A 13342-nucleotide genomic window follows, 5' to 3' on the forward strand; every position below is an offset into this window, starting at 1 on the left:
ATGCTCAACAAGACAGGGAAAAAGAGGAGTCCAGCTAGCACCAGAAACCCCTCTGAATCACAGCAGCGATGCAGGAGGAGACACAGTGATGGCAAACCAGCCATCAAGCACTGAGGGACACACTTCGGAGGGAGCATGGAAGCGCTGAGTTCATGCTACAAAGCCAACTGAACCCCAGACACTGGGCCTGCTAAAGCAGAGCTCTGCCCTCTCTCCAGGCTCCCCAGGCAGAGCAGCTGCAATGATGCCTTTGAAAGCACTACTTTTTGAAAGGTTTTAGCCTGAAGGCATTAAGTAACTTTTCATAACAGATCTTTCTCCAAACGAATGCCCATGTGGGCTGCTCAGGCTGTGCTTCCAGAAGCCTTCTCCAACTGCCACTGCTCCATGAGATCTCTTGTAACAGAGCATTTATTATTAGTTCCCATAAATGCCTGTTATTATATTCCCAGTACAGGATAAAGCCAGCAGAGATTGAATTAAGTCTCCTTACTTTATCTCGTCCTTAAGCTGTTGTGACAACACACTGTATCCTACAGAGACCTGGTAAGGAATTAGACTGAGTTTAAGTCAAATGGGTTTATAAGACAACCATGTATTAAAAATATACATAGAGCTACTTAATCCCCAGAGCCAATGGGTAATGGAGACAACTTTCTGTCAGCTCCATAAAGGAAGCATTAAAATATTTGACTGCATATGGTCTCTGACATCAGCAATAAATCCCCAAACAGGGTTTAAGAAGAGACTGTGAGCAGATTGACACAACTTCCTATAATTATACACAAGCAGTAGGTTTGTACTCACATTCCTCTCCTTTGAGGAGGGTTCTCAGCAGAGACTCACCAGCTGTAACTGTTACCAGCCTGATGTAAGGGATTGCTCAGCCTTACTCACCTCACCATACGCCACGGTGTTGTTGTATCTTCTCATCTCTGGATAAACATGGTCCAGGTACCACTGGAAATTTTTACATTTCAGGCTCTTTCTTAAAGCTTTTCTCTCAGAAACATCCCCAATGTCAATACCTGGATTCTGAAATATAAAGACACAGCACGTGAGTGAGTTACTCTCACCTGAGAATAAAACTGAGCGTACTTCGCTGGTACAGTGAATGTATTTCACTTCCAAACCACCTGGAAGCTGCCAACAGCTGAGCAATTCCCTGCAGAGGCCATGCCAGGGAATTGTGGCACGTGTGTCCAAGGCTGAATCACCCTCACAGAAGGCAGAAGGATGAGTTGAGTTTCAGAGCCACGGGGAGAAGGAGACGCTCCTCTCGTGGGTTTGGAAGGCATCCTCACGGTGGCCACCAGACTGATGCTGGACATGTTTTGGTTCATTTAGGAAAGAGAATCCAGATGGAAAAGGTTTTGAAGGAAACAGGAGAAGTGCAGCATAAACAGAGGTGAATCTTTTCACTGATTGCCCTGGGCTTTGGATCCATCTGAGAAAGACTGAATCTGTCAATGGGCACAACAACAAAGGATTTTTAAAGGATCTCACCTCCCTTCTAGCTACTGATGTCCAGGACCTCCAGGAGAGCTTAACAGCAAATGTACATTGTGGTTTAAAAGACAGTTGTGTGCTCAATCCTGGAAATGCAAATCCCTGACTGTGCACTGAACACTACAACATCCCCCTTACACACCAAGGCTGTGTGACCCTACTGAGAGCAGCACAGGGAACAGCACAGCTAAAAGGTGTAAAATAAGGGGAGGAAAGAAAAGAAGAAGGTTTAAGATTCATATATAATAGAGGCAGATAGCTAGGAGTAATGGGTAAAAACTACAGAAGTTGAGGCTGAACCTCTGAAAAGCCTCTAGACAATTTGGACAATTACACAGTGAAACAGTCTCCCTGGAGACACAGAAGAACCCCACTGCTCGAGCTGATTTAAGAGCAGACAGATCTACAATATGTGTCCCTGGAGGAATAATGTTAGAGGAGCCAGGAGCAGGGCCTGAAGAGTTACCCCTCTTAAACCTTTTATTCCACTACAGAGTGTGGGGAACTAATGCAGCAGCCAGGTGAGGGAAAACAAAGGTACACCACAGCCTCTTTTACTCCTTCCTATAGGTGTCTGGGTTTCTGCTCTATTTTAGCTCCTGCTCTTGTCTTTTGCAGTGATCACTAAATACAGCAGGGAAAGCAATTTTCCATTACAATGCTTGTAATGATCTTCTAATGAATTATTCACTCTGCTTCGGAGGAGACACCATTTTAATGTGCCAGTGGTAACTCAGAGGTAAAAATAAAGATGATTCAGTGTAGACAGGTAGGACAGGCTGAAATCTAAGTGGGTGAGACGGGATGCAGAGCAAAATGAGACCACAAACCAGTCAGCACCTGGAATATTCAGCACATGGGGTTTGGATTGGCTTTGCATATAGTGGTGATGCAAAGTAACTTGATGTATATCCATAACCCCCTGCACAATGTCAACTGCCAGACAAGGCTTCTCTGAAATGAAACACTGACTTTACCACTAAGACTGACATAAAAATCTCCAATTGGTTTTTGATTACTTCAGATCTATTTCATAGAATCCCAGCATGGTGGGGGCTGGAAGGGCCCTGCAGAGCTCATCCAGCCCAACCCCCTGCTAAAGCAGGTTCCCCTGGCTCAGGGGGCACAGGAATGTGTCCAGCTGGGGTTGGAAACCTCCTGAGAAGGAGCCTCCACCCTCCCTGGGCAGCTTGGGCCAGGGCTCCCTCACCTCAGCACCAAAGGAGTTTCTCCTCCTGTTTCAGTGGAACCTCCAGTGTTCCAGCCTGTGCCTGTCACCCCTTGTCCTGTCACTGGCACCACAGAACAAAGGCTGGTCCAATCCTCTCAACACCCACCCTTTAGGTATTTCTCAGCACTGGTAAGGTCACCCCTCAGCCTTCTCTTCTCCAGACTGAACAGCCCCAGGTCCCGCAGCCCTTCCTCATAAGGAAGATGCTCCAGTCCCCTGATCATCTTGGTAGCCCTGTGCTGGCCTCTCTCCAGCAGTTCCCTGTCCCTCTGGAGCTGGGGAGCCCAGAACTGGCCACAGGACTCACATTACAATAAAGGTTTAATCTTTAGAAGTGCAAAGGCTGATGTGAGCGGTGGCAACTCCTCCAAAGTCTGCAGGTTCTGCAGCATCTCCACCAAAGCCGAGGAAGCTCTGCTGACTTCCAGAGCTGAGGATGCAACCCAGGCTCTCCTTCCCCTAAGAGCACTAGATGTTCTACAATTGGAGTTTTTAACCCAATGAAGTGAAGCCTTGGGCCAGGGTGCAGCAGCTGTACCTCCAGAGGCAGGTTCCATGCGATGTAGACGTGCCACTTGTAGTCGTCCATCCAGACCTCGGCCACCCGCAGCGCGTTGCGCTTGGTGTAGAACCCGATGTTGTTGTTGTAGGGCTTCTTCTTGCGCTCGATGTGAGCCACCCTGGAGCAGGGCAGCACCTCCATGCTGCCACCACACAGCCACACCTGCAACACAACCACACACCTCCCTCAGCAAAGGGCTCTGCCCAAGGGCCACGGGGAGAGGAAGAGACAGAAGCGGGGGGTTTAAGGCAAAAGCACAGAGCATCACGTCATCTAGTTGGCAAGTGGAAACCCACAGCCAGGTTTGGTCTTTGCCCAATGGTGAGACACATGAGCAGAGACAGGAGCACTCCCCACAGCTACCTGACAGGATGTTGTAGTGAGGTGGGAGTCGGTCTCTGCTCCCCACTAATGAATGAATGGACAAGAGGAAACGGCCTCAAGCTGCCCCAGGGGAGGTTGAGATTGGAGCTGAGGCAGAACTGTTGTCAGCCCCTGTGCCAGGCTGCCCAGGGAGCTGGGGGAGTGCCCAGCCCTGGAGGGATCCCAAAGCTGTGGAGCTGAGGTGCTGAGGGCCAGGGGTTAGTGCTGGGCTGGGCAGGGTGAGGGGAGGGATGGGACTGCAGCAGCTTCAAGGGCTTTTCCAACCAAAATGATTCTATGACTTCTAATTTAACTTGTGCCCAGAGCAAAGCACGTGTCAGCTTTCGAGAGCTCATGTCTGTATGCAGCACGTGGCACCAGAGCTCTGCAGGATTGGGTGCTGAGTTTACAGTGATGTTGCTACTAAACAAAAAAAGCATTAGTGCCTGGAACAGTTGAAACAATTGCACAATCTCCTCCTGCAGAAGGGATGACTCAGTGAAACATATGGCAGGGACAGATTTCTCCCACTTGAAAACATTTGTTCATTATTTTCCTTACACATGATGTTTAAAACCCCTTTAAATCACAGTTTGCAAGTTAATACAATCTTTAGAGATCATCTTTTTATCACATGGAAAGGCAATTCACAGAAAGACTTGCCATACCTCGGTTCTTCCCTCCCTGTTTGTCTTCACCAAGAAGTTCTCTCTCTTAAATTAAAGCCACACCTCCAGGACAGCAGGCACTGGGCACTCATTACAAACACATATGCCAAACAGGCCTAATCATCCCAGCTTTGCCTATTTTGCAATCTGCTCTGCATTATCATTTTGCACAGTTGTTCTAACACCCATTGTTTCTGGGATCTCTTCCAGGCTCACCACCTTTTATCCCATCTGCCACCCCTCAGTGTTACTGACCCTTCTCCCAGCACCACGAGGAGCCTCCTGGGCTGCACCAGCAGCTCAGTTTCACCTGGAAACAGCAGCTCTGCCCCCTACAACGTGGGCACGAGCACTCCCCAGCCCCAGGGACAGGAGCAAGGGGCAGCAGGGCAGGGAGATGTCTTCCCTTGGGGTAATCCTGCTGTTCACACTGCTCTCGCTTGGATTGCTGCAGAATATAGGAGCCCACATCAGAAAAACAGAGCCCCATGTTATTAGCTGGGACATAAAGGTGTAGCAAAAAGATGCCACTGTTCTCCTGTTCTGCTGTTTGACCTTTCTGAACACTTTGAAATACAATTTCATGGCTGTAGAGTGAATTCAGAGCTGATCTCTGAGACAAGGGGTGTGCCCATCCCTTCTATCCAGCCACAGACACGCTTGTCTCTGGCCAGAAAAGGTCTGATTAAAGTTTTCAACAAGCCACGTGCTGGCAAAGCAAGTGAACAAGGTAGTTCTGAACAAGAAAAATCATCATTAAAGGAATATCCCCAAGGCAACAGTTTGACAGAAACTGCCTGTGTTTATCTCCTGCTCAGCTCTTTGGTTCCTCAATGTCTCACTGAACTAGGAGCATCAAGCTCTGTCCTTGGGTGCTCCCAAAGCTGCTGGGTTCAACTCCAATGCTGAACAGGACTGGAAGCTCCCCAGCACGCCCTGTGTCTGTAGTTTTGGGGAGATGTTAGCTTTTGTCCTGATTGGACATCAGAATAACTATCTAAAAAATGTAAAAGTTGGGGCAGAATGAACCTGTCATTTTGCAGCAAGCTTGTCTCCAGCAGGAAAGGTGCACAGTTGTCCTTCATGCTTTAGTTGATTCCTATGGCTTTATGCTAGACAGCTTTCCTAGGTTTCTGGAACATCCATACAAACTACCTTTAAATGCAGGGAGTGTAATAACCTGAGACAGTGTTGGGCACTGTACAAGGGGCACTGGTTGCAGTCATATCCACAAGCCAGTTCCAGAGAGATCAATACAAACTTAGTTCAAAAAGAGCACTTATGCAAGGAAAGACTGTCATTCTGCTTCCTAAAAAAAACCCCTCAATTATCAATTAAAAAATCTGTTTCTACAAGTCATTTATAAACATTGCTGCTGGTAACAACAGGAGCAGAGAGACCTAGAACATGGGAAATGGCCAGGTCACACCAGGCACCGCTGTGCTCAGTGTACAGAGGAGTAAAGCATGGCCTAGGAAGATGCTGCTTCTTCCCATGTGACCTGGAAAGGACTTTTTGTTCCTGCTGACATCCAAAAAGGCATGTGAACAGGTCCACAGTTGACAATGCCTGGCTGCAATCCAAGGGACACCATCTATGGCCTACAAGCTCAGTGTGATGCTTTATCCTTTCAATACCCATGACTGTGGAGTGATGAACAGCCCAGAGAAATGCCCAAGACTTCGTTCTCTTGTTGCCACTGTGAGATGAGGTGTGAGACGCCCCAAGCAAAAGGGCTCAGCAGCCTCCATCCTCCCAGCAAGGCTGGAAGCCATCACCTCGATGATGCCTTGACGTCCCAACCTGCTGCAACTTCACCCTGTGGCACTCAGACCCCAAGGGCAGAAGGTTCTTTGAGAACCTTCATCTATGTCCCTCCTGAGCAACCATTTGTCCTACCAAAGACCTTTAACAAATAGATGACCTTCCTATTATGTATATTTTTCATGTTCATAGCAAATAAACCTACAACCCCTTCAGATACTCTCAGTACAGCATTAATAGATCAATCAGACCATCAGCCTGTTTCTGCCAAGAGCTTTCTCTTAGCAGATAGGTAATTAAGGACCAGCACAACATTAAGACCAGCCAGAAAAATAAGGTACTGGCAAATTAATTCATGCTCACCCTATTTAACAGAGGAGATTGTTTGATATTGCTTCCTACAAAGGATGAAATCATCACCACTTTATCAAATATGCATGTATGGCATGGAAAAGCATGTTTAAAGACTCAAGATAGAGTGTGTAACACAGCACATTAAATATGATGAGCAAGGCTCAAGTTTTCCCTTGTTTTCTGACATTCAAATTTCAACACAACTATTAGCTTGCCATTCATCCACCCGTAAAGAGGCACAGAACTAAAAATAGAAGCTTTCCCCTCCAGTAAATGACAGTGACTCAATAACTTCTCCATCAGGCTACACACAGGAGTAATCAAACATGCAGAGAGATGCTTGGATTTATAAATAACGAGTTAACACTCAATTCCAGTGAAGAAATCCCAGAGAAACAAACAGCAAGAAACCCACCACCCTGAGATTTGTGATGTGCTTTTCAGAAAGCTGGTGGGCAATACTCTGAGCAATTGTCTCCCAAGCAGAATGTGACTATGCTAAGGATCAGCATGGAAAGGCAAAGCTTCCTCTCCAGTAGTGAAATGGCAGAGTTCAGCTGAAACTGCATCAAGCATCTCCATTCAACAAGCTTTTGCACGGGTGGGAGGCAAAGCTGGGTTTGCACGAGACCTCATGGCCGTGCTGCAATGGTGGGGGTGACCCAACTTGGTTCTCTAATGACCCTTCAGAATCATGAAGTGCAAAAGCATCTCTGAAACAGCTGGCATGTCAGTGCCCTGCTCTGGGGATAACCCAAAATGGGGAGCACATCTGGAATGATGCAATACAGCAGGAGAGTTTTAAGGGATGCCCAGGCACCTGTCTGGTGGATGTGTAACTTCCAACCAAGACATCAGCATCAGCCTTTGGGTCTCCATTCACAAAGTCAAAGCTGTTTTTACACTCTATACATCCTCATTCCCAGGACATGTCCTTCATTCAGAGAGGACATGAGCCAGCACAGTGCTTGGGAGCATCCTGGACAGCAATGGTGTGAGATGGGACTGTAAGGGAGCCCAAGGAGGAGGTACCCTGGCCTTGCCCAGGGAGTGCACACCCCCTGCAGCCACTGCACTCTTGGTAAGGGAGGGAGAGTGGATGGCTGCTCACAAAGCACAGCATACTGATGGGCCTTTGTGCATGTAATAGAGACAGCAAGAAATTGCCAGTTTCACTTGAGTGGCTCATTGCAGAAGCTGCAGAAACAATTTTCCAAGTGTTAATGCAGTTAAGAACAATTACTGTCCATGATTCCCTTTGCCCTCAAAAATATACTGCAGCTATCAGTTTGCTTTGCTCCTGTCTGCCAGAGCCAGCAATGAATCCCAAGGAGTGTTATTTAAACAAAAGGGCTTTTGGCAATCTGCCTAATGTCAAAGGAGCCAGCCAGGAACAAAAAGGTGACCCAGAGGAGGGTTCTGGAAGCCCAGCCTGTGCTACACCAGGCTCAAGGCATCGAGTGGGGCTGGAAATACGTGTTGGAGGAGATTGCCAAGCTCATGCCTGGAGGCTGCTGGTGCTGTTAGTGCTTTGCAGGTCTGGTTTGCTTGGAGAGAGCAACTCAGAAGATGAGTCTGGATGTCTCTCCTGTTTTTTTGCCAGGACAGAGTTAGTTTTCCTCCCAATAGCTGCTACAGGGCTTCATTTTGGGCTTATGCTGAAGAGACTGTTGATAGCAGGGGGATGTTTTGGGTGTTGCTGAGCAGTGCTGCACAACATTGAGGCTGTTTCTGCTCTTCACCCTATCCTAATAGTGAGTGGGCTTGGAGAGGAGGCCAGTGTGTGCACCAGAGCTGGGAAGGAACATTGCTAGGACAGCTGATCCCAACTAGCCCAAGGGCTATTCCATAGCACAGGCCATCATGCCCAGTACAGACACTGGGGGGGTTGGTGGGGAGGGGCAGATGGCTGCTGGGGCATCGCTCAGCAGGTGGGGAGCAATGGCACTGGCATCACTGGTCTTTGCTTGGGTTTTGTCTCTCTCAATTACTATTACCATTCTTCATTTTTCTTACTGTTCTTCTATTTTAGTTTAGCTGTTTTCCTCCTCCTTATCTCAGCCCACAAGTTCTGATTTTCCCTTCTGGTTCCCCTGCCCATCCCACAGGAGCTGTGTGTGAGGCAGAGCAGCTGGGGGTTCCTTGGCTGGGCTGGAACCATGACAGAGCTGCTCAGGCCAAGCAGCAGGATGCTGCTGAGCATGGGAGGCTGCTGCCTTCTCCCATCCATCCTCTATAGCAGGTCAGAGCTGTGTCCTTCTCTGTATGCTGTCCCCCAACGCTCGCCCCACGGAGTGAGCGCCCTCAGGCTCCCTCCCCAGGGTGTGGGTGCAGCACCCACTGTGCAGGGAAGGACACACACAGAAAGGCACAGCCACAGTGCTGGTGAGACAACTGGTGAGAACATGAACTTTAAACCCAGAGGTTTAATGCATATAGATTAAGAAAACCTTGTCCCCCTCCCCAGCCTTCTGCCAGCAGGCCTTGCTGTGCCACAGTGCCCACTGGCAGGGACGCAGAAGATGAAATGATTAACTCCAGGAGACTGTTTTCAGGGGGCTGCTCCCCCTTGCATGTGAGAACACCTCCCACATCCCACTGCTCTGCACACAGCTGGGAGCTGCACAAGGAACATGGGCTCACCATCTGCTTTTGCACAAGTAAACCAACATCAGAAGAGAGAAGGACTTCTGTGAGATCTGAGGACCAACTGGGGCTGGTCCCTCAGCCCTTGGGGCCAGGGGAGTACCCAGTGGCCAGCAGAACACCTCTTCTCTTAACCATCAGCATCTCCAGATGAGAAACCACTGGTGCCCTTGGGCTGCTGCCTTGCTGTGCTCCCTCCTCATCCCTGGGATATCATGAATAATGCTAATACAATACAAGAAGGGACAGTGACTACTTTGGGTCCTGAATGCAACGTTCTAGCTGGAGTGCACTGTGACATCTATGATGAGCACTGACAGCTCCTATTAAAGGATCCAAACTTTAGCTGCTTCTAACTTTGCTGAATTTTAACTATTGAGACTGAAATATATCCCAGAACAGCTCGAGCCTGCCTGCAGTTAATGCAAAGAGACATCATGTCTAAGGGTGTCAGGATGAGTCTGCGAGGTAAACTTTTAATCTCTGAATGTATTGTGACAGAAGGAAACAAGGGAGAAAAAAACCCCTGCTCCTAACTTTCATTACACAAACCCCAAGCTTTTTTTAAGCTGATAACTTTATTTCTAAGGTGATTAGCAAAACCATGTCTTAATTAGCACTGGATTTCCCATTTAACAGCTTTGCCTTATCTTTGCCCCCCCCTCCTTTCTTTTAAAAGAGACTCCTTAAGTTAAGGGAAAACCACAATTACCCAGGGCAGCTAAAAAACATCCAGAATGTATCACAACAATGACCTAAATAATACAATTGAGGAACAGAAAAAAAAGGCAAAGCAGCAAATCATTTCTCCACATGCTTCCCAGAGCTCTGAGAGATGCTATCTCTCCAAATTATTCCCTTTGTCAGAAGAAACACCACTCACAGACACAATTCCACCTACGTAGCTGAAGCGGTTTCTATCCTTTCTGTTCCCACTCTGGTGATGCTCCATCCCACATCCCCACATGACACCCCTGGAGGATATCCCCAGGGCCAAGCTCACGCTGCCCCATCCTGCTGCCTGAGGTACCAGTGCAGCAAAGGGCTCAGGAAGGGGGTCAAGCCACACAAACCTCTGTAAGCCCCCATGGTGGCTGCTCTCCAGTGGCTGTGGGTGTGCTAGGATGACAGGGGCAAGACTCCAGCAGGCAATGCCAACACTGGGGCAATGTCAATGCCATATGGGGCAATGCCACGTGGGGTAGGGCAGCCAAAGCCAATCCCTCACCCCACAGACAGAGGAGTCAGAGATCCCCACAGCAAGAGCTTCTGCAAGGACACCGCTTCTCAAACACATGGCATTTCTGGAGCAAACACCCCTTATGCTTAAAATCCCTCTGGAAGAGAGAGATGCTGCAGCACCTGTCTGTTACTTAGACATCCTCAGCATGGAGCAAAGCTGTTGGCCTTTCTTCCTCTAGAAAGCCTTAGGGTTTGCTGCTTACAAGCTGTGAGTACAAGCAGCAGCGTGGCCCCAAGCAGCCACTCACTCCCCTCCCCTGCTGTGGGATAGGGAGGGGAATCAGAAACCAAAGTTGGAAGAACAAATGCAATAACTAAATGAGACTAAAAGATGGTAACAGCAAGGAGAAAAACTGCCTGGAGGGATCCCAAAGCCGTGGAGCTGAGGTGCTGAGGGCCGTGGGTTAGTGGTGGGCTGGGCAGGGTGAGAGGAGAGCTGGGACTCCAGGAGCTTCAAAGGCTTTTCCAACCAAAACCATTCTATGACTCTATTGTTATACTGATATATATGTTACATCCTGTATCATCACTGAAGTGCTGGTTCAAGCCATTGTGAATGTCACTGTCTCATGTAAGAACCACAGCAGGAACTTCAGGAGAAACGTTCTGCTGAATCCCATCAGGTGAGCTACGAAGCCACATACACAGGGGGGAAAAAAGAAGGGAAATCATCTCTCTTTAGGAACTTTTTACTTCCACCACAGTGGAAAACAGAATTCACAATCTCTGCAGGTGGATAGGCACAAACACTGCTTGAAGAGGACTGCTCTTTAATTTGGATATGTGGGGTTTCACACAGCACATCAAGGAAGGACCAGTGGTGTGGGAATTTATACAAAGCAGTGCATGTACCACCTTTGAGGCCATTCTGACATAGATCCAGCAAAGGTACAGTGCTGTATCTATAGCCAAAACCAAAGACAGACCAGCCAGATAGTGAAGTGCTTCTGAGCATTAGCAGGGACAAAGAAGAAGGCAACACCACACAGGATCACAGAATGGTAGGGGTTGGAAAGGACCTCTAAAAGTCATCTAGTCCAACCCTCCTGCACCAACAGACCCCACAGAGACCACTGTTGAAAATCTCAACACAACGTCATTCTCAATAGCTAACAAACTATCTTGGAAACCTCTATGAAGAGGCAAGAGAGACTCAGCATCCTGCAGCTGAAGTGGGAAAAGGAATTTCCTTGGTAAACCTGCAGATTTCTCTGTCTCAAGGCCACAGAAAAACCTTTCTGAGAGGCCCAGGCCCAAGGAGCCAGATCATGTGTGGTATCCATATGCCATCTCCTCAAAGCACAACTTTTGAATGGACCACGTCCTAACCTGACCATCTCAGCATCTAAACAGCCCCAGGTCCTGCAGCCTTTCCTCATAAGGAAGATGTTCCAGTCCCCTGATTATCTTGGTGTCCCTGCACTGGACTCTCTCCAGCAGTTCCCTGTCCCTCTTGAACTGGAGAGCCCAGAACTGGCCACGGGACTCCAGATGAGGCCTCAGCAGGGCAGAGGAGAGGGGGAGCAGAACCTCCCTCAACCTGCTGCCCATGCTCTTCTTGATGCATTCTACTGGCTTCTTGCCCATGAGGGCACGTTGCTGGCTCATGGTTAATTTATTGTCAGTCAGCACTGCCAGGTCTCTCTCCTGGAGCTGCTCTCCAGCAGGTCAATCCCCAGCCTGTCCTGGTGCAGGGGGTTGTTCCTTCCCAGATGCAGGACTCTGCACTTGTCCTTGTTGAACCTCATGAGGTTTCTCTCTGCCCAACTGTCAGCTGGTCAAGATCCCAATGAATGGCAGCACAGCCTCTGGTCAATCAGCCAGTGCTCCCAGTTTGGTGCCAGCAGGGAACTTGCTGAGGGTCCCTCTGTCCCCTCATCCAGGTGGTTGATGAAGATGTTGCACAAGACTGGCCCCAGAACCCATCCCTGTGGAACTCCACCGGCCACAGGCCTCACACTCCATTCTGTGCCATTGATCCCCACCCTCTGGGCTCTGTCATTCAGCCAGCTCTCCAACCACCTCACTGTCCACTCATCCCACACTGCCTGAGCTTTTCAATGAGGATGTTGCAATGACACCACTTTGGACAGTTTCCTATCTATCTCATGCCAAATCAATAACAGAAATGTCCACATTTGTCCAGCATCCAAATGCCTCACCTTTCCTGCTGAGACAACTAAATTCATTGCTTTTATAACAGCCACTTCAAAATGCCAAATAAGAGTGGAACTCAGGTGCACAACTCACTCCACAAATCCTAACCTACAGCAATACTGGGTAATAGCCATGGCTTTCACCCTCTTAACTCGGCAAGGAACATAAATACTTTAACATCTGACATATTGGAGAGGTGAGAATAAAGCAAGCTCCACGTCAATGCAAAGCACTGATTTCTCTGTGCTGCCACAGTTCAAAGGGAATGATACATACACACTGCAATTGTGTTTGCTCAAACTGGAGGCTTTGCCAATGAAAAATTTATGCTGTGCTTCTCCAACAAATGCAACACAACCTGTTCTAAATAGTGCATCCTTCCTGGCTACAATAGGTATTGATTTGGCTTTTATCAGCAGATAAGATACATAAGAATGGGCTTGGTGGGAACCTACATTCAAAAGGCTCTGATCACAAAGCACAGCACAGGGAGGATTTGCTGTACTGACAAGTGTCTGCATCCTCTTGGCTTGGAAAAACTGCTGAAAAGCAGCACTTGGCTTCTCAGTGCGTCAGGACTGGTATTTGAATTGCTGCAGAATTAAATGACAGCAAGCAGAGCAAATGGAGCTTCCTCATTTCACCACTTTCTAAAGTTATATAAAGAAAATAAAACCAGGAAGGAGGAACTGGCTATTTTTAAATGCATGTCTCACAGATGCCTGGTGAAACTGGAGAGAGGCTCTCACACCTGAACTCCTAGTCTTGGCTGGAGCTGGAGCCAAAAATCTCTATCAGCAGCTCCCATATGGCTAAGACACGTATTCCTGCAGAGCACAGAGCTCC

General features: G+C 48.2%; 1 protein-coding gene across 1 annotated transcript in view; it reads right to left on the bottom strand.

Moving 5' to 3' along the window:
• Nucleotides 1-13342, bottom strand: part of GALNT17 (polypeptide N-acetylgalactosaminyltransferase 17) — a 204170-nt gene that overhangs the window by 12240 nt on the left and 178588 nt on the right. Inside the window, exons 7-8 of the mRNA XM_062012568.1 lie at nt 3279-3464; nt 898-1035 (exon numbers count right to left, since the gene is read on the bottom strand). Of these exons, the coding sequence (XP_061868552.1) occupies nt 898-1035; nt 3279-3464 (324 nt within the window). The remainder of the gene's footprint in view (nt 1-897; nt 1036-3278; nt 3465-13342) is intronic.

The sequence above is a fragment of the Colius striatus genome, chromosome 20 (genome assembly GCF_028858725.1).
Source record: "Colius striatus isolate bColStr4 chromosome 20, bColStr4.1.hap1, whole genome shotgun sequence".
Classification (NCBI taxonomy): domain Eukaryota; kingdom Metazoa; phylum Chordata; class Aves; order Coliiformes; family Coliidae; genus Colius; species Colius striatus.